Raw genomic sequence first — 21,765 nt, 5'->3', positions numbered from 1 at the left:
CTAAAACCAGAAACCAAAATGCTTTACACAAAGTAAATTTACTATAATAGAATTAAAACAAAATATTAAATTCTTATTATTTTAATCGAAAAATAAAAATCTGAAAACAAATGATTAAATAAGAATACAGTATATTCTTGAAAAAAAAAAGTAAATTAATAAAGCTTTTTCAACACTCTTAGCAACAGATCATCTACTTCAAGGTACACAGGAGTGGAAAAAATCTCCCTTGAAGAACAGTTTCGTACCTTTTCGATAAATGTACCCTTAATGGCACGAGAAAAGATTATTTTCTAACAGCATGTAAATTATACATTTTGAGGGTGTATTTCAGAAAGTGTGTTTAGTGAAAATTCAGAGTTAGTTGAGCCAGGATTCGAGGAAATTCCGGGTTTTCGGTTTCTTAAAGCCAGTTGAGTTAAACTTAGAGTCGGTTACTATGACAACACACTCAGTGAAGCTAACCTGCCCACTAGCATTCTGTGGCTACATTCAACATGATGTTGTAACGCCGCTTTCTTTTACATCTCACAGCATTAACTGTTTAACTAATAACATCAGGAAGTAAACACGTATAATCCCGACCGGGTTCACTAAATAAAAACGCCAGGACACACACACTCAGACCTGTCTGTATAGTCACATGTACACTACCGTTCAAAAGTTTTAGAACACTTTTTAACTTCATGATGGTTCCTGATTTTTATTTCTTTCTACATTGTAAAGGAATGCTGATGGCGTCTAAAAAATGCATTAATCTCCTTTGAACAGTTAATGGTGAGATGTTTCTGCTACTTCTGCTCTGTAAAGATTTCATAACGCCTCTAATCTGAGGTGCTGTTAATTGGTCATTTTTCAGGCTGATAACTCTAAATGAATTCTCGTCTGCGGCAGAGGAAGGTTTTGGTCTCGCCCTCCTGGGACGGCCTTCATGAGAGCCAGTTTCATTATGGTGCTTGACGGAGTTCGCAAATGCACCTGACAATACTGTTCTTGCAAGAACTATTACAGAAAGGCTGACCTCTGTGTCTTAAAATAACAACTAACTGTTGTTTTTCTTGTTGTTACGTAATTACCTAATTCCATATGTGTTATTTTATAGTTTTGAAAATTTCCAGTATTGTTGTAGAATGTAGAAAATAAATCACTAAACAAAACAAAGAAATTTGCAAGTGACCCCAAACTTTTGATTTATGTATTGAATATATATATTTTTGTGTATATATATATATATATATAAACCATAATATATATATGGTTTATAGGTGTTTTACTGATCAAATAGTAGTAATAATATTACTATGGTTATATATTACTACGGTGGTATGTATGGACACTGTATGTATGGACACTGATTGCTCCAATGCTTAAATCTTACATTTTTGTAAAGCATTTTGTTTTCTTTGTTAGAAATAAAGATAATAATTATGGAATGTGTGTAAGTAAGACTAGTTTTGAAGCTCACACATTCATACACAGGGATAAATGGTATATGGTGCAGTTTAGAGTTTTTAGTTTAGAGTTTTCCCGAGAAGGGATTGTGTCCAAGAAAGGGTTAATAGAGGAACATTCATGAGCTCTGTCCTTGTGCTCCTCCTTTTTCTCTCTCTCTCTCTCTCTCTCTCTCTCTCACACACACCAGGAAGTGACTTTTCATTTTAGAAGAAACGAAACTTACAGTCTCTCTCTCTCTCTCTCTCTCTCTCTCTCTAGTTCAGTGTAAGTTTAGGGAAAATGGCCGAGGCCAGTATTTCAGTAGATCAGCTTTCAGTGGATCAGTTCATCTGCCCAGTGTGTCTGGATCTCCTGAAGGATCCGGTGGCTATCCCCTGTGGTCACAGTTTCTGTAAGGTGTGTATTAATGACTGCTGGGATCAGGAGGATAAGAGTGGAGTTTATAGCTGTCCTCAGTGCAGAGACACTTTCACTCCAAGGCCTGTTCTACGCAGAAACAACATGCTGGCTGAAGTGGTGGAGAAACTGAAGAAGAAGACTGAAGTCCAAGCTGCTTCTTCTGCTCACTGTTACGCTGGACCTGGAGATGTGGAGTGTGATTTCTGCACCGGGAGAAAACACAAAGCGATCAAGTCCTGTCTAGTGTGTGTGGCCTCCCTTTGCGAAACTCATTTAAAGCCTCATCTTGAAATTCCTGCTTTGAAAAAGCACAGTTTAGTTGAAGCTTCTGGAAATCTAGAAGAGAAGATCTGCTCTGAGCATGATAAAGTGCTGGAGATCTACTGTCGTACTGACCGACGCTTCATCTGTTATCTGTGTGTGACGGATGAACACAAAAGCCACGACACTGTCTCAGTTAAAGCTTACAGAACTGAAAAACAGGTGAGAAATCATTTTATAATCTTTATCTGGAGTCATTTCATAAATTCAACAGTGAACATTTCAGCCAACAATTTTAAATGTTACAAAGTTACAAAGATGAACTCTTTATCTGTCATTAATTGAGCTACTTAACCTTCCTTTTGTGTTAGGGTATTTTTTGTTAAAAAATAACTGTGGTTTATCAGACCTGAGTTCAATTTCTGTAATCACCCCCAGGCCTGATTACTGCCGCACCTGTTTCAATCAAGAAATCACTTAAATAGGAGCTACCTGACACAGAGAAGTAGACCAAAAGCACCTCAAAAGCTAGACATCATGCCAAGATCCAAAGAAATTTAGGAACAAATGAGAACAAAAGTAATTGAGATCTATCAGTCTGGTAAAGGTTATAAAGCCATTTCTAAAGCTTTGGGACTTCAGTGAACCACAGTGAGAGCCATTATCCACAAGTGGCAAAAACATGGAACAGTGGTGAACCTTCCCAGGAGTGGCCGGCCGACCAAAATTACCCCAAAAGCGCGGAGACAAATCATCCGAGAGGCCACAAAAGACCCCAGGACAACATCTAAAGAACTGCAGGCCTCACTTGCCTCAATTAAGGTCAGTGTGCTGAGGTCACCGATGCTGAAACTGCACTTACTTCTGCTGAAACGTTTAAATCCAAAAGTGTAACATCTGTTGGAGCTCAGTACCTCTTGACTTACATGGCAGGACAGCTGCTGCAAATGTTATCAAAATGACCCCTGGAATCACAAGGTTAGCTGTGACGAGAGTAAGTGACATCAAGACATGTTTTGATCTGTTTATGCCATTGTCACTAAAGAAAGTCATGATTGCTATGACAAGCCTTGAAGGAAAAAAGGTTCATGGCGACATGTGGAATGACATTGATGAGGAATACCTGGATGCGTATATTGGTGTTCTTCTTCTTGCTGGTGTTTACAAATCCAGCAGTAAGGTCACTGATAGTCTCTGGGATGCGTCGACAGGCAAAAATATTTTATGGGCAACAACGTCACTTCAGTCATTTCGAATGATATCAAGAGTCCTTAGATTCGACAACAGAGAAACTAGAGAAAAATCTGACAAGCTTGCTCCCATCAGGGATGTCTGGGAAAGGTGGATGCAGCTCCTTCCACTGATGTTCAACTCAGAGCCAGAGGTAACAGTAGATGTACGTTTTGTCCCTTTCCGTGGAAAATGCCCTTTCCGTCAGTACATGCCTAGTAAGCCAGGGGAATACGGCATAAAGATTTGGGCAGCCTGTGATGCCAAAACCAGCATGATTTGCATATGTAAATACATGGAATCTGCAGATTTACACAGGCAAACATGCAAGTGGCATTCCTGAAAGAAAAATCAAGGAAAACGTGTAGTCCTCGATATGACTACTGGACTGCAAGGTCACAATATCACATGTGACAATTTCTGTACCAGCTATGACCTTAGACAAGAACTTCTCAGGTGGAAACTTACCATGCCTGCCGAAACTTTGCAGGTGAAGGACAGGGCTCCACTTCAAAATTTGCTTTTACAGACACCACCACGGTAGTTTTATATTGTTCCAAAAAACATCGGAGTGTGATACTTACAGTATGTCCACTTTTAACAAAGACGCAGCTGTGTCATCAGCAAGTGACAGAAAGCCCATAATTATCTTGGACTATAATAAAAACAAAGGTGGAGAGGACAACCTGGACAAGGTGACTGCCACCTACACTTGCCAGAGAATGACCCGGAGATGGCCAATGGTTGGGTTTTATAACATTCTAGATGTGTCTGCATACAATGCATTTGTGTTGTGGACCCACATTCACCTAGGGTGAAACTCAACCAGAAAAAACAAGCGGAGAGTGTTTCTTGTGGAGTTAGGAAGTTCCCTTGTCAAGGCACACATTGAGCGAAGGGAACGGGTGCCCCGGGACCCAGCCACTGCAGCCTTGGTCAGACAGCTGCAGAGCTCACGTAGCACTCCTTCCACACCATCAGCAACACAAAGAGCATCAGCATCCTCTGGTACACTAGGCTGAGGACTGGGCGTGGACGCTAGTAGAGTGTAAGCGTTCATCATGTAATGAGTGAGTGGAGGTGTACACGCGAAAGGGAGTGCTCCGAGTTTAAAAGTGTTTTCATATAACTATTTTGCAGAAAGAACTGTGTTTCCCAAGGACGAGCGCCGTCTTATTCTTAAAAGTGTAACATTCACTGCAACTGAAAAAACACAAACGTTCTGTCCTTTTACACTTTAATAAGGTTCTCCATAGAACCCGAGTAAACTTTAACCCTTTATCTAAAGTTAATATTCATACACTGAACTCATAACCTCATGATGCATAAAGAGTGAAATGTGTTTTATTTGTCCTTAGAGTGAGTTAAAGGAGGAGCAGATGAAATCCCAGCAGAGAATCCAGAAGAAGCAGAAGAAGGTGCAGGAGCTGAAACAGGCTGTGAACACTATAAAGGTGAGCAGTGAGCAGAGACAGAGCTGCTCCTAGAAACACACACAACATGGACAACATGGAGTCATTTAGAGTCGCAGTAAGAGAGGGAATGCTAGATGAGCTTTAAATCCTGTGTGTGTGTGTGTGTGTGTGTGTGTGTGTGTGTGTGTGTGTGTGTGTGTGTGTAACAGCTGAGTGCACAGACAGCAGTGGAGGACAGTGAGAGGATCTTTACTGAGCTGATCAGCTCCATGGAGAAAAAGCGCTCGGAGGTGACGGAGCTGATCAGAGCTCAGGAGAAGACTGAACTGAGTCGAGCTGAACGACTCCTGGAGCAACTGGAGCAGGAGATTGCTGATCTTCAGAGGAGAGAAACTGAGCTGGAGCAGCTTTCACACACACACGATCACATCCAGTTCCTCCAGGTAACTAACAAACACACACACACACACACACACACACACACTCCTGTTTGTATAGTCACATGTATATATTTCTCCTCCTTTCTCCTTCTCCATGATGTTTTTCTTTCTCTCTGTAGAGTCTCCAGTCTCTCAGTGTCTCTTCTGGACGTGAGGACTCACCCAGCATCACTGTCAATCAACATCTCTCATTTGATGGAGTGAGGAAATCTCTCTCTAATCTGAAAAAGAGACTCAAGGAATTCTGCCAGGAGGAGTTCATCAAAATCCCTCGACATGGTGAGAGAAATTGTCCTGCTCTGAAATCTTTACTTTCACAAACTGTAGGACTTTAAACTGTTTCTGTCTTTTACAGCACCTGATTTTTCCGTCTCCACTTTGTTTCTGTGTCTCCACAGCTGCAGCAGTTCAGATGATTTTACCCTCAGAACCAAAGAGCAGAGAAGATTTTCTATACTGTACGTGTAACACACACACACACCACACACACACACACACACACACACACACACACACACGTATCCTGTGATTAATATCTAACATGTTCACATTTTTCATGTGTTTAGATTTCTGTGATCTGACTCTGGATCCCAACACAGTAAATTATTACCTCATTCTGTCTGAGAAGAACAGAGCGGTGACATGTGACAGTGAGACAGAGCAGCCGTACCCTGATCATCCAGAGAGATTTAACATCTACTGGCAGGTGTTGAGTAAGGAGAGTGTGTGTGGACGCTGTTACTGGGAGGTGGAGTGGAGCGGTGATGGAGATGTGTTCATATCAGTCTCATATAAAGACATCAGCAGGAAAGGATGGGGTAATGAGTGTCTGTTTGGAGGCAACAAAAAGTCCTGGAGTCTGCAGTGTTCTTCTTCTTCTTCTTCTTCTTCTTCTTCTTCTCTTTCTTTCTATCACAACAAAATCGAGACTGATCTCAAAGCTCCATCATCCTCCAGAATAGGAGTGTATGTGGATCACAGTGCAGGAACTCTGTCCTTCTACAGCGTCTCTGACACGATGAAGCTCCTCCACAGAGTCCACACCACATTCACTCAGCCTCTGTACGCTGGATTCTGCCTCAGCTTTTCTGGATCAACTGTGAGATTTTGTGATCCAGAATAAAATGCTCCTGGTTTCTTCTTTTCATATGAATCTTACTGAAATAAAGGTTTAATATGAAATGTTCACTAATACTGTTCTCTTCTGTCCTCTGTCTTTTTGGACATTTGGATGATGTAATTGTGACTATTATAAAACAACATGTGTGTAACCAGAGTGTGTGTCCACAGTAGCAGTGGATGTGTGTGTGCAGTTTGCTGCAGTGGTTTGGACATTTACACATTTCTGTTTATTGTGGGATTTTTGGAATTGGCATGAGTGCTCTGAAGATTCTCAGTGCGTCCAGGATGGATTATAAAATGTTACAGATCCCTAACTAGTGCACTACATGCTGTTATAACACACATAATCACCAGAGGAGGCTGTAAAAAAGTGTAAAATATCACTGCTGAGGGAGATACACTGTGAGTTTACACAGGGTCTTTACTGTAATCTTCACATCCTATATTAGATTTGTATTTTACAGTTAACACAACAGCACATTTAATTAACTCGTCTCTTCACTCAGAGCCGTAATAATTAGTGACGTCACCTATTTTGTGCACAGAGAGAACTAATACATGGTGTATACTGTCCTAATACTTTCAGCCACCACCGTGTACCTCTCTCTCTCTCTCTCTCTCTCTCTCTCTCTTTACATCACAGTAAAATGACTAGAATATCTGACGGTATATAATTAGTGTAACACACTGCAGGTGCACTTACCGGTCCGCTGACCTCCGCCATCACGGTGAAGCACTTTCTCCTGCAGGTGTCTTCTGTCTTCTAACTAGGCGTCATTTGGAGACAGAGTTCCAGGATGTACGAGCGGAAGTTTGGAAAAAGTTGTGAACGTCTGGTACGGAAGGTTGTACTTTTTTTTTCTCGCCAGGTGATATTCACTTCTGATCTCTGATCTCTCTCATTTTCTCATCCAGCTCATTTTCGTCTCTTTCTCTGATATTTTCACCGTGATTAACCTTTTCGTTTAGACGACTCAGTTGTTCAGTGGAGATGAGATACATTTCCTGCAAGGTTTTATTTAGGAATAACACCACTGATCAGCTACATTACGAATGGTTAGAGCCGTACTAAGTAACAGCAGGAGAAACCTTCCTGTTTAAAGGATTTTTATTTTCTTGGATTCAGCGTCTTTTTGTCAGCGATCAGTCTAATGTGTTTCTTCTGTCTCTGAAGTTTCTTATACTGATGTGTGGACACAGGAATATTTCCTTCCAGAAGGTTTAAAGCGATCTCACACAGAGCTCTAATGACGTCCACGGAGCAAGTTCCCAATATAGCTTTATGCTGACGTGGAGTGATGGAGACTAAAGACCTGAGCAACGGCATGTTTCTTGTTATACGAGCAGACATTTTTATTTTAGTATTATTATTTTTTTAAGGTATATCCACACAAGTCGGCTCTGTGGGTAGTAGACCGGCTCTTAGTCTGAAGTGGTCTGGACAGGAGGGTGTCAAGTCCAGTAATAAATAGCTGTGGGGTTTATTTGTAGCATCTTCATAACTTTCCTAAAAGAAGGCCTTCTGTCTCAGGAATATATCTAATTATAATATCTGATTTGCTAATATAAACATTTGCACATTCTGCAATATTTGTATTTACTTTATGAAAAAATGTTCTGAGTCAGAAACATAACAAACATGTTCCTGTGATGGCGATACAGTGTGAAGATTTTTACAACTTCAGGATGATCGGAGGCTTCCAAAACGACATCGTCCAAAATAACCAAATGATTTTTATCCTGAGGAATGATTTCATCATCAATTGAATCAGACAGACCTTCTATAAATGTTATGTTTACTCTTTCTTTCTCTTTCATTATTAATAACCTTGTCTATGATATGTGTATATTACATAGCACTCTGATGGAGAAGACTGTAGAATGAGAGGAGGCATCCAGACTTCAGAGACGGTTAGTACATGCTAGAGTTAATGATATACACCTTTGTCAGTCAGAGATCAGTAAGAGTAACCTTATAGAGATGTGTAAATTAGGAATGATGATGTCTGGAGGTGTAATGTGCTCTGGGCCCTATTTACTAAGCATCTCAGAATCACCCATAGGACTCACTTGGGAATAAAAATCGTCCTACCTCAAAGTAGGACATAAAAGTTATTTATGAATCTCCCTACTTTTAGAAAGAAGTAGGACTGCGCTAAGGAAAGCATGTGACATCATTTTTTTACGACACTGTTTATGGCACATTATAGTGGGTGATGTAGTTTTTACAGGTTTTTGTAGTTTTAAATGGTGGAAAAGCGAAATGGTGAAATCAGCGGCAGTTATGTGCAATTTTTATGCACGCAGACTAAACTTATAGATGCATGATTTGCTGCATGACATTATCCTCATAAGACTGCTCCACTCACATTCGTTTAAAGCCTCTAAAGTTATATAGGACTGTCATTATCTGATCAAAATTATTTTGAAAAGAAATAAAACTGGAGAGAGGATGAGAGTGTTTTGTTTGAGGAGGAGGAAATAAAATATAATGAAATAATGAAGGCAAATTTCTGCCCTACTCGTACCTCTAAAGATTAAAGATGAGTCGAGGCAATCATTGCCACCTGTCAGTTTGCAGCAGATTGTAAGGGACTGCCCCTAGAGGGCACTGTGGCTGTGTGTTATGTTTGTTTGTAGTTTTGTTTGAAGTTTCCCAGAAGGCACCTCGTTCAAGTGAGGAAGGAGCTCACCTGCGCCGAGGCAGCCAATTAGAGACATTATAAAAAGCTGTTAGTTCTGGGAAACTGAGCCAAGGTCTTCCGGTTCCGGCTCCAACTGCAGTTTGGAGCTCGATGGCTGACACAGAGGTCGCTGGGAGGAGGATGGCAAGACAATTGGACTGCAAGGCGGTTGGCAAAAACTGGACTGTGAATGGACAGGAGTATGCTGAGGGAAGTGACGAATCAGGAAACGAACTAGGAGGCATGGAAGTAAGTGGCGAGAGTTATGAAAAATGGGATATGGTTAGGAGTAATAAACGGAAAAAAAAAAGCGACAGAATAAATCAGATGAAAGTAACTCTGACAGGGGATCAACTGTAGAAGAAACGAGAGAGGAATACAAAGTGTTTGCAAAATTTATGCATGATGGAGACTTATTTGAAGGTATGAATCCAATACTGTTGACAAAAGCGTTAATTAAAGAAATTGGAGAAATAAAGAGTGCTAAAATACTTAGAAACGGATTGTTGTTGATTATTTGTAGAGACTCAAAACAGCAAGAGAAAGCAATCAAAATGAGCAGAATAAATAGAAAGAAAGTGGAATGTTCTAAGGCCAACAGGAGGAAATTTATAAAAGGAGTGGTTACAGGAATCCCGATTAATATATCGGTAGAAGATGTGAAACAAAACATAACAAATGCAAATGTAAAAAAAATCAAATGTCTGAAAACAAACAGGAACGGAAGTTTAAATGATACTACCTCGATTTCGATCACCTTTGAGGGGGAAGTTCTCCCAGTAAAGATATACATTGGATACATGTGTTACAATGTGAGGCTATATATACCTCCACCACTTACTGTAGATGTTTTAAATGTCAGAGGTTCGGACACGTAGCGGCGGTGTGCAAGGGGAAACAAAGATGTGGTAAATGTAGTGGAGAACACGAGTATGTTAAATGTGAAGAGGGTGCCAAACTGAAATGCTGTAATTGTGGAGGACAGCATAGCACAGCATATCATTGCTGTGAAGTCAGCAAGAGGCAGGCTGTTGTACAAAGAAGTAAGGTGATTCAGGGAATCAGCTATGGAGAGGCAGCAAAGAAGGTTTCAGGGGATATAAAAATGGCAAAACAAAATGAAAGTGTTCAAAAAGAATTGCAAAAGTGTCAAGGATGTGATAAGTTGAAAGAAGAGACTCTGATAGTGAAGAAGAATGATTTTGTATTGTTTATGGCGGAAATAATGAACTGTTCTGCACAGACGAAGAGCCGAAATGAAAGGATTAAAATAATTGTCAAATCAGCAGAGAAGTATCTAAATGTAAAAGAGTTGCCCTGGGAAACAGTCAGAGATACCCTTAATGAAGAAACCCAATCCTCTCAGACATGGGCTGGATCAACATAATGGTGTTGTCCATTATACAGTGGAATGCAAGAAGCCTAATAGCAAATGGTCAAGAGTTTAAGAAATATATAGATGATTTAGCAGACAAACCTAATGTAATATGTATACAGGAGACATGGATGAAACCACAGTTAGATTTTAGTATAAACGGTTATAATGTAGTTAGAAGAGACAGAGAATCCGGCAGAGGAGGAGGAATAGCAACATTTATACAGAATGGTATGAAATATAAGGTAGAACAAATAAATTTAAATTTCGAGTCAATTAGAAGTAAGATATGGACTGAAAGAGGTTGTATAGATATAATAAATTATTATAATCCATGTGAAAAACTGAGCCAAAGTATTTTAGAAGAGGTTGTGGGATCACAACAAAATAGCGTAATATGGTGTGGGGATTTTAACTCACATAATTCACTATGGGGAAGCAAGAGTACTGATGCAAACGGCCTACTTATTGAAGAATTTATTGATGATAAATATCTAGTATGTATTAATAATGGAGAAGGAACGCGATGTAATAATATACATAATACAGAAGACGTTCTTGACCTAACATTTGTATCTAGTTCAATAGCAGGGATTAGCACTTGGGGTGTATTAAAAGATAATACTGTAGGGAGTGATCATTACCCGATAATGATTAAAGTTGGTACAGAAATATGTTTTGAAAAAGAGAATGGAATTCCTAGATGAAACTAGATGTAAATTGGGGAGCTTTTAAAGTAAGTTGTGAAAGATTGGTGACTCTTCGAGAGGAGAATCAAAGGGATATAGATCTATTTAATAATAAATTAGTTAAGGAAATTATTCAGTCAGCAGAGGAAATAATACCCAAAAGCAGAGGGGTTAGATGTCCTAAGAGTGTACCCTGGTGGAATAATGAATGCAAAGAAGCTATAAAAGCAAGAAATAAAACATTTAGGAAACTCAAAAAACAACATTCTCTGGAGGCTTTGATTCTATATAAAAGGGCTCAAGCAAAAGTTGGGAAAACGATTAAAATAAAAAAACGTACATTTTGGAGACAATACTGTTGTAGTATTGGGAGAGAAGTACAATTATCAGATGTTTGGGGCATGATCAGAAGAATGGGGGGGATCAGGAAAAATTATGAAATACCAGTGATAAGTAATAGAGATAAAACGGCTGTTAGCAATCAGGAAAAAGCAGAACTTTTAGTTCAAACATTTTTGAGAGTCCATAGCTCTGATAATCTTACAGTAGAGGCCAGACAGAGTAGGAACAGAACCTTAATGGAATTCCCTAATATTTTACAAAAAGACGAGGTGTCAGAAAACCCCTTAGATTTGCCGCTTAACATGTTTGAGTTAAAAAGAGCCATAATTAGTGCTCGACAAACTACTCCAGGGAAGGATGGAGGATGTTATAAAATGTTGGCACACATGACGGAGAACACATTAGAAATAATCTTAATTTTGTTTAACCAAGACTGCCTTCAATCTGGAAACAAGCAATAATAGTACCTATCCTTAAACCAGGGAAAGACCCATCAGATCCTTCTAGTTACAGACCAATTGCCCTGACATCACATTTATGCAAAATCATGGAACGGATAATTACAGAAAGAATTACGTATTTCCTGGAAAGCAGAAATCTTATATCTCCATATCAGAGTGGGTTTCATAAAGGTCGAAATACTATGGATTCTGTATTATGTCTTGAGTCACATATAAGGAAAGCACAGACCAACAAAGAAGTAGTAATTGCAGTCTTCTTTGATGTGGAGAAGGCATATGATATGCTCTGGAAGGAAGGAATATTGATAAAATTAAAATCTTTGGGAATTAATGGTAGAACATATAATTGGGTTCTGGATTTTTTATTTAATAGGAAAATACAAGTGAGGGTAGGTGAAGAATACTCCAGAGTATATACTGCAGAGAATGGTACTCCACAAGGTAGTGTGTGTAGTCCATTATTATTCAATATAATGATTAATGATATATTCACTCAGGTCGAACAAAACATAGGAAAATCTTTATACGCTGATGATGGGGCTTTGTGGATTAGAGGCCGGAATATACCATATGTCAATAAGAAAATGCAAGCCGCAATTGATGAAGTGGAAAAGTGGACTAATAAATGGGGATTTAAAATATCTATTGCAAAAACACAGGTTATATGTTTCTCTAGGCGACACAACATTTCACCTCTTTCCTTATATCTATATAGACAACAACTGAAGCAAGTAAAAGTTGTTAGGTTCCTTGGGGTTTGGTTTGATGAAAAATTGACATGGAAAGTGCATCTGAACAAAATTAAGGACAAGTGTAAAAAGGTCATCAATATGCTTCGGTGCCTATCAGGGCAAGAATGGGGTGCAAGTAGGACATCTCTACAAAGCATATATTGGGCACTTATGAGATCTGTTCTTGACTATGGATGTATAGCTTACATGTCGGCAGCAGAATCAAACCTGCAAGCTCAGGCCCTGAGAATATGCAGTGGGGCATTTAAATCATCCCCGGTATCATCAATGCAAGTAGAAATGGGAGAAATGCCATTAAGAATCAGAAGGATAAAATTAATGATGGCATATTGGGTCAGTCTCCAAGGACAAAATGAAAAACATCCTGTCAAAAGTATATTAAAAGAGTGCTGGGAACACAATGAAACAAAATACACAAGTTTTGGGTGGATAGGTGATGCGAAAGCAAGAAACGTAGGACTACATCAATTGCAGTATAGTGATACAGTCCCACTCTCTCCCATTCCTCCCTGGTTATTTCCTTTGCCAGCAGTAGATCTTCGAATACAGCAGAAAATGGTTTATAAAAATGGTATATAGTGCAGTAGTATTTTGAGGAGCATTTCCCACAGTCTCTGGTTGTATTTACAGATGGATCCAAAGATCCTGAAACAGGATGTGCAGGCGCAGCAGTGTATGTACCAAAGTGTGAGGGCTATGTTAAGAAAAGAGTAACCAACCATCTCTCAGTATACACTACAGAGTTACTGGCAATACTACTGGCCCTAAATTGGATAGAAGAAATGGAAATACATAATAGTGTCATTGCATCTGACAGTTTTTCAGCACTTGAAAGTATAAAATCTGGTAGGTCATCAGCCAGGATGGATATTGTCTATAATGTATTTTGCAAAATGTACGATCTAAAAGTTAAGGGCATATCTACACAATTTATTTGGGTTCCTGCTCATACTGGAGTGGAGGGAAATGAGAAGGTGGATATTCTGGCTAAACAATCCCTAAGAATAAAGGAAATAGATCTGTGTATTCCGTTAAGTAAAGCCGAAGCGAAAGCATACATCAGGAAATATACACAATCCGTTTGGCAGACATATTGGGATGACCATGAAACAGGCAGACACTTACACAATATACAAAAATCAGTAGATGCCGGGAGAATAGGGAGTAGGAATCGAAGGGAAGAAAATATTATTACACGCCTTAGAATTGGACACACTGGACTCAACAGCACATTATATAGAATTGGCAAGCACCCGACTGGGGAATGTAGACACTGTAATCAACAAGAAACAGTTGAACATGTTCTACTCCAATGTACCAAATACAACAAAGAGAGATATCGTCTCTTTCAGTCAATGAAAAAGGTGAATCAGCAGGACTTTTCTTTACCTGGTTTATTGGGGAAAACAGCTAATAAGATATATGATGATATTATCAAGTTTATACAAGAATGTGAATTAAGCAAAATAATATAAAATATACATAATACATTTCTATACCCATCATATTAATAAATACATACGTCCTGATCCACACTCCAGTCCAGTTGGTGGCGGTAATGCACCATAAAGCTGGTATGCCAACCGCCATAAAACCCCAGAAGAAGAAGAAGAAGAAACTGAGCCGAGCATTGTTATTGTCTAGTGGGCTTTTGTTTTGTTTGAAAACCGGATTATGTTAATACTGGCTTTGAGGGTTTGTTTTCTGTGTTTGGTGGGATTAAGTTTATCTTTGGTTATACCTTTATGTGTGAGTATGTAGTGTGTGTGAGGTCGGCTCAAAGGCGCGTGCGTGTGTGTGTGTGTGAGGTCCGCTCATAGGAGCGTGCGTGTGTGTGTGAGGTCCGCTCATAGGAGCGTGCGTGTGTGTGTGTGTGTGTGAGGTCCCCTCATAGGAGTGTGAGTTGCTCATAGAAGCATACCAGGTGTACCACCTCAAGGGGCTTTGGTCATATGTTAAAGTGAAGTAGTAGTGTTTGTTTGTTTGAGTTTTGTTAACATTATCTGTTTAAGGGAGACTTTGGGGCCTTTGTCACAGCACACAACTACTGTAGTGCGCCTAACACAGAGCTGGGGTCCGTTCTTCGTACGTCGGTTATGATTGGTTGAAATGGCGAGGTCACATCTGATTGGGTAAAGAGCACGACTGACTCACGTGGAAAAAGAAAAGTATATGCCCCCTGCCATGGACTCCCCACCACACACACACACATAATCGCTATCGAATATTATATATGAACATAAATTCATAGGTTTATTGTTATCAAATATGATGTTACTATTATAATAAACCCTAGGCACGAGACAGCCATCAAGACCATTAATACAAATTCTTGTATAATGTTTATTTTATAACATTTATTTTTCAGGGGTTTGTCATAAAAATATGCAAATAAACATTTATATATATTAAAAATACATATTTTATAATGATAAATTGGACAAAACTAATTTTATTATAAAATAAACAATATAAAAGTATACATGATATTTCTATTTTTTTCATATACAACATATTTATTTTCATATTGCTTATTTTATTTTATTGTCTCATGTAATTTGTAAACCATTAACTTATGAATTTATGTTCTAATATAATATTTGATAGCGATTATGTAGGGGGGCCAATCCATGGCGGGGGGCATGTCAGCGCATAACACGTGTTACAAAACGTTGAGCCGCTCTTTTTCCATTTCGTCAACCAATCGGAGGGCTTGTGATCAGTGTTTCTACTGTCGATGCATATCGCCTTTTAAACCAACGCACGAACGCGCAATAATCCTAGACAACTCAGTCCAGCTATACTAATCATCAACAACAGGTGAGTTAGAAGAACCGAATTAGCCAGATCGGAATTAGCACGATGATCTCATCTTAGATGTGTCAGTTCATCTCGGATGTGTCAAGCGACGTACAAAGAACGGACCCCTGGTCTATAAGTATGTCTAAGGTATTAGAGCCTGTATGTCTGTGTTAGAAAGCCTAGGTCCCAACACGAAGTGTGTGCTAACTGTGAAAGGTTTCCAGAGTCCATGTATGTTTGTTCCCCGTATCTCTGTGTGTGTTTTGTTTACAGAACCCCTGTGTGTTATGTTTCCAGAGCCAGTGTTTTGTTTGTTGAGTTTCAGTGTGTGTAGTTTCTTTTAAATAAAAGACTCTTTATTTTGAAAAGACCCTCTGCGTTTATGCCCGCCTTTTTAAGCCCACGGCTACACCATCAGCCCTTACACCAGCCGTCATAACACGGGTACCCCAGGGAGTGTGAAACACACATTAATCACCGCCTTGTTAATGTAATGAAGTGCTGCTTATAACAGAGAATCTAAAATAAACAGTTGCGTACACTTAAATTTAGTATACTGTAAGTATATATAAATATAACAGTTTTAATGTGTGTGCCATGGATGATGCCCATGACTTTTTTGTTCATTTCATGCTGATGGTAAATGTATGAATCTGCATGTGATCTGCGCTGCTGTACGAGTTTAATTTATTATTTCCGACAATGTCACTGTGTCACTGTTTCAAAGCTGCATCTTCACTATCATAAAAAATCATCAGTCACCTGTGGAGACAGAATACGACATGTTCATTAATAGACCAGTTACATACTGCACACACGTTTCTTTTTTTTTTTTTTTTACCTTTTATGGGCTTTCGTGTCACTCAGTGTTACTAACAGGTCTATTATCTGTGCACATCTCTGCCTCGCTTCTACCTCTAGAGCTCTCCTACATCATGGGGGAGATGGGACTGATTGCATATTTTAAGAATGTTGATAAATAGCTCTCACTCCTACTCCTGAAAGTACGACTTAAACAGTCAAATTTTAAATAAATAAATATGTACTAGGAAAAGCCCAGAACACCTCTCGGAGAACCTGCAGAGGACTTTTTTTCCGAGTACCCTGTACTTCACAAGCCTTGTTTTTTACACACAGAAAATAAGAAGTATAGAAAGAACTTTTTGTTCAAATAATGGGGTGTATAAATCATGTGTTTAATACATGTAGGCTACTGATTATTTTGATATAAATGTAATGTAAACATTTTCTTATTTAGTTTAAAATATGTTTCTTTTATTTATTATTGAATATTCCTTGCACATTAAGTGTCTAGCGATTATTATTGATATTATTATTGATTAATAATATTATGATTGTTGTTATTATTAATAATATTATTATTGTTGAAATTATTATTATTGATATTATTATGCATACACCTCCTTCTGTATGAGAAGTCACTGTGGTGTAGAGGTTAGCGCTGTCGCCATGCACCTCCAGGGTCGGGTTCAAAAATAGTTTTTTTTTAATTTATTTTCATTGCCTTTGGCTCTTCGCAAGCATTTCTGTGATATCTTTCTGACGTTGCATCACTCTCTGAAGCTCTACTGTATCAATGTTATGGAGTGAATATTCATTGTCTTGAGTAGACAGTTACTTCAAAGTACTTGTCGTCTTAGGTCTGACACTTATAGGCACACTTGAATGGGCTGCCTCACGACGTGATGACATTCTGCCATATTTTGATAACACACTGTACTCGTCATGTTCATTATGTTCCAATTTGGGAACATATGCACCACTCGATTCGATGACCACACTCTGTCTTGCAGGATGTTGTCGTTCTTCACAATCCTGATACACCTTTAATGTAGCATCAGACATTGCAAGCGCCGTTTTGATTTTCAGTATACTTCTTTAAATTCTTGGTGTTTTTTTGTTCCTAGTAAGGTTGAAATCTGATTATTTAATTTGGAGAAGAAAGATTTTGTTAAGAATAACGGAATGCACTGAAAAATATACAAAAACTTGGGCAATACACTCATTTTTATTGTATTAATTCTTCCACCCAATGAAAGATGGAGGTGGTCCCAACGCTCAAGATCTTGTTTTAGATTAAATAAAAGAGGTGGATAATTGGCTCCAAACTAGTCTTTATGACTATGCATAACCCAAATCCCAAGGTATTTAAATTTTTTAGGGCTAATTTTAAAGGGAATTGAGCTTAAAGATGACAGACTGACCCCATCACCAACAGGCATTAGTTCACTTTTCTGGATATTAACTTTATAGCCAGATATTTTGCCAAACTCTGTAAGTAGAGTCACTAACTTAGGTAAGTTTGTGGTTGTGACAAGTATAATAACATGGCGTCTGCATAAAGCGAAACCTTATGTTCCAATCCTGCCCGTTGAATACCCTGGATATCGGTTCTTTGTCTCAAAGTTAAAGCAAGTGGTTCCATTGCGACTGCAAACAGAAGTGGAGACAGAGGGCATCCCTGCCTCGGCCGCATTAAAGCTCAAAATAAGCAGATATGCTATTATTAGTACGCACAGCGGCTAATGGAGACGTGTATAAAAGTTTTATCCATGATATAAGCTTACGACCAAATCCAAACCTCTCCAGAGTATTAAAAAGATAACCCCATTCCACACGGTCAAATGCCTTTTCTGCATCCAATGACGGAACTTCCTCCGGTTTGCCAGGTGGAGAGGGGCCATAAAAGGGGCCATAAAGAATATTCAAAAGTCGTCTGATGTTAAAAAAAGAATAACGATTCTTAATTCAATTCAATTCAATTTTATTTGTATAGCGCTTTTAGCAATTTTCATTGCCGCAAAGCAGCTTTACACAATCAAAAGAATTATTTAAGTTTGTATGAAATGTGAATTTGTATGAATCAAAATGGTCAGTTTGTCCCTGGTGAGCAAGCCGAGGGCGACAGTGGCAAGGAAAAACTCCCTGAGATGGTAATCGGAAGAAACATTGAGAGGAACCAGACTCAACAGGGAACCCATCCTCATTTGGGTGAAACAGAAAGCAGTAAATGATCTGCATTTATACAGTGTGTTAGGTGGCAGGCAGTTCAGCTATAATAGCTGATGTTAATTGATGTTAATATGGAGTCCAGGTAGTTATTGAAGACCCAGGTAGACTTGTAAGAAGTTCCAGTCCTGAACTATCGAACTGTCAAGTCCCCAGAGAAACAGTTGCCAACACCAGTCAAAGCCAGAACCATCTTCTAGGTAGAGAGAATTATCCCCAGACACCAGACGCATCCGAGAGAGACACACGGGGCATCCATGTGACGAGATCTTCAGCCAGAAGCGGGGCACCAGGATGGGTCAGACAGGTCCGGAGGGCAGAGGGAGTCTGGATCACTGGCAGCTCGGGAACGACATGTGTAGCTCGACAGAAAGAGAGAGAAAGAGTGAAAGGGGCAAACAGGAGGAGAGAGAAAGGAGAAAGAGGGGGGGAAAGAGAAGAAGAGGAGAGATGGGTATGTTACAGTCAGGTATGAGAGTTAGGTATGGTCTCAGTCACACAATGTATAATGTGAATGTATATTAACTGTAGAGTGCAAGCAGAGACTCCGGCAGGACTAACTATGACATCATAACTAAAAGGGAGAGCCAGAAGGAAACACAAACATGAGGGCTTCCTGAGATGTAAAGCAACCAATCACCTCACCGTCAGCAAACCTGAGTAATCAATGAGAGTGAGGAAGACAGCATCCAAACATACCAGTTCACCATAATACTCTACGTCCATGAGTCCCCTAGATCTGCTCCTTTACCTATGGCAAATCTATTTATAAAAATGCTTGGCTAAATAAATAGGTTTTTAGCCTGGACTTAAACACCGAGACTGTGTCTGAGTCCCGAACACTATTTGGAAGACTATTCCATAATTTTGGGGCTTTGTAAGAAAAAGCTCTGCCCCCAGCTGTATTTTTCATAATACGCGGTACTGACAAGCAGCCTGCATCCTTTGATCGAAGTAGGCGTGGCGGATCATAAGACACTAGCAGTTCGCTCAGGTACTGCGGCGCGAGACCATTTAATGCTTTATATGTCAAGAGTAGTATTTTAAAATTATTGCGAAATTTCACAGGGAGCCAATGGAGTGAAGATAAGATAGGGGTGATGTGCTCATATCTTCTGGTTCTAGTGAGGACTCTCGCTGCTGCATTGTGGACTAGCTGAAGCTTATTTATGCATCTAGCGGAACGACCAGACAGTAAGGCATTACAATAGTCCAACCTAGAGGTGATAAAAGCATGAACTAGTTTTTCTGCATCGTTTAGCGACAATAAATTTCTTATCCTGCAATATTTCTGAGGTGAAAGAATGCTATCCTGGTAATATTATCTACATGAGCTTCAAATGAAAGGCTGGAATCAATAATCACACCAAGGTCTTTCACTGTTGCATTTGATGGAACAGAAAGGCCATCTAAAGTTACGGTGTAATCTAAAATTTTACTCCTAGCTGTATGCGGTCCTATGACTAGAACTTCTGTCTTATCCGGATTAAGCAGAAGGAAGTTAATTAGCATCCAATTTCTTATGTCCTGCACACATTGCTCAATTTTAGTAAGCTGTTTTTTCTCATCAGGTTTTGCTGAGACATATAACTGTGTATCGGATTATGTTGCCCAGAGGAAGCATATAAAGGGAAAAAAGCAGTGGACCTAAAACTGAACCTTGCGGAACGCGAAACTCCACTAGAGAACATGCAGAATAATCACCATTTAAGTCTACATACTGATAACGATGGGTCAGATAGGATCTGAGCCAGGAGAGGGCTGTACCCTTAATTCCTACTACATTTTCTAATCTGTGAAGAAGAATAGCATGATCAATGGTGTCAAAAGCTGCACTGAGGTCGAGTAATACAAGCATAGTTACACAACCCTGATCAGAGGCCAATAGGATGTCATTTACTACTTTAACGAGTGCCTCTGTACTATGATGATGTCATGTATGCCATTTCCATGTAGATATGAGCATAGCTGCTCCGCTACTATCTTTTCCAGAATCTTAGAGATAAAGGGGAGGTTTAATATTGGCCTGTAACTGCACAGCTGACAGGGGTCGAGGTCAGGTTTCTTATTTATTGGTTTGATAACTGCTAATTTAAAAGATTTTGGAACATAACCAATGCTGAGTGAAGAATTAATTATTCTCAACAGGGGTTCTGTTATTGCTGGTACTATCTGTTTAAGAAAATGTGTCGGTACAGGATCTAATATACAGGTTGATGAATTTGCAGAAGTGATGAGTGAAATTAGTTCATTCTCTTCAAGGGGAGTAAAGTATTCTAGGTTCTGATCTGACATGGCTGGATTAACATCTGCATCAATTACATGTTCGGTTTCAAAACCTCAATTTTATGCCTAATATTTACAATTTTATTATTAAAAAAGTTCATGAAGTCCTCACTATTGCATGATGTTGTTGTGGAGATTTCTGCAGTGGTCTTATTTCTGGTTAATTTGGCTACAGCATTAAATAAAAATCTAGGATTATTTTTGTTATTTTCTATAAGAGTGGAGAGATATGTTGATCTAGCTACACTAAGAGCTTTTCTATAGTTCAGGATGCTCTCCTTCCATGCTATTTGAAATACTAACAATTTAGTTTGACACCATTTACGTTCGAATTTCCGAGCAGTCTGTTTTAAAGTGCGCGTGTGATCGTTATACCAGGGAGCGAGTTTATTATCTCTAATAATTTTTCTTTTAACTGGAGCTACATTATCCAAGGTATAGCGAAATGTCAACTCTAAATATTCAGTCGCCTGATCGAGTGATCTAATCGAAGTTGGGAACTCTGGGAGATTACTGATAAAACTCTGTTTGGTAGTTGATGTGAATGTACGTTTCATACGGTAGCGCAGCGCTGTGCGTACATTATTACTGTGACGCACTTGAATTGAGACATGATAGTGATCTGAAATAACTTTAGATAGTGAAATTGCTAATACATTTTTTATACTTAATCCGAATAATATTATTAAATCTAAAGTGTGACCAGCTTTATGAGTGGGTCCTACTACACACTGATTTACTCCTACCGAGGCCAGTATGGACATACATGCTGTTCTCAGAGGGTCTTCTGGATTTTCAAAATGAATATTAAAATCTCCAGCATTAACAGGTTTGAGAGGAAGTCTGCAAATTCACTAAGAAATTCAGAGTACGGCCCTGGAGGTCTGTAAATGACAATTAGCGAAATCGACTGAGCTGACTTAATATAGTTAAATACACTTATGTTACTATAAGGAATTTCAAATGAATTAAATTTGTGTCCATGTTTTTGTACAATAGTCAAATTATCATTGTGAATAACT

The 21,765-nt window shown here is 39.0% G+C and overlaps 2 protein-coding genes across 3 annotated transcripts in view; both read left to right on the top strand.

Moving 5' to 3' along the window:
- Positions 1 to 1,686: 1,686 nt before the first annotated feature.
- Positions 1,687 to 6,392, top strand: LOC128508411 (tripartite motif-containing protein 16-like protein). 2 transcript variants are annotated; one of them, XM_053479754.1, is made up of 6 exons: positions 1,687 to 2,337; positions 4,704 to 4,799; positions 4,970 to 5,203; positions 5,320 to 5,479; positions 5,599 to 5,658; positions 5,767 to 6,392. In XM_053479754.1, exons 1-6 carry the CDS (start codon positions 1,735 to 1,737, stop codon positions 6,321 to 6,323), a joined length of 1,710 nt encoding a protein of 569 aa, XP_053335729.1. In that variant the 5' UTR covers positions 1,687 to 1,734; the 3' UTR covers positions 6,324 to 6,392. The 2 variants fall into 2 exon arrangements, with proteins under 2 accessions (XP_053335729.1, XP_053335736.1); XM_053479761.1 differs by lacking the exon at positions 4,704 to 4,799.
- LOC128508444 (E3 ubiquitin-protein ligase TRIM16-like) overlaps positions 1,773 to 21,765 on the top strand; it is a 131,922-nt gene continuing 111,929 nt past the window's right edge. The window contains exon 1 of the mRNA XM_053479811.1: positions 1,773 to 1,851. The gene's annotated coding sequence lies outside the window, so the exon portion shown is untranslated. The remainder of the gene's footprint in view (positions 1,852 to 21,765) is intronic.

Source organism: Clarias gariepinus, chromosome 2, assembly GCF_024256425.1.
Source record: "Clarias gariepinus isolate MV-2021 ecotype Netherlands chromosome 2, CGAR_prim_01v2, whole genome shotgun sequence".
NCBI classification, from domain to species: Eukaryota; Metazoa; Chordata; class Actinopteri; order Siluriformes; family Clariidae; genus Clarias; species Clarias gariepinus.
Note: the sequence above shows the minus strand (reverse complement) of the source record. Positions and strands in the feature narration are given on the sequence as shown.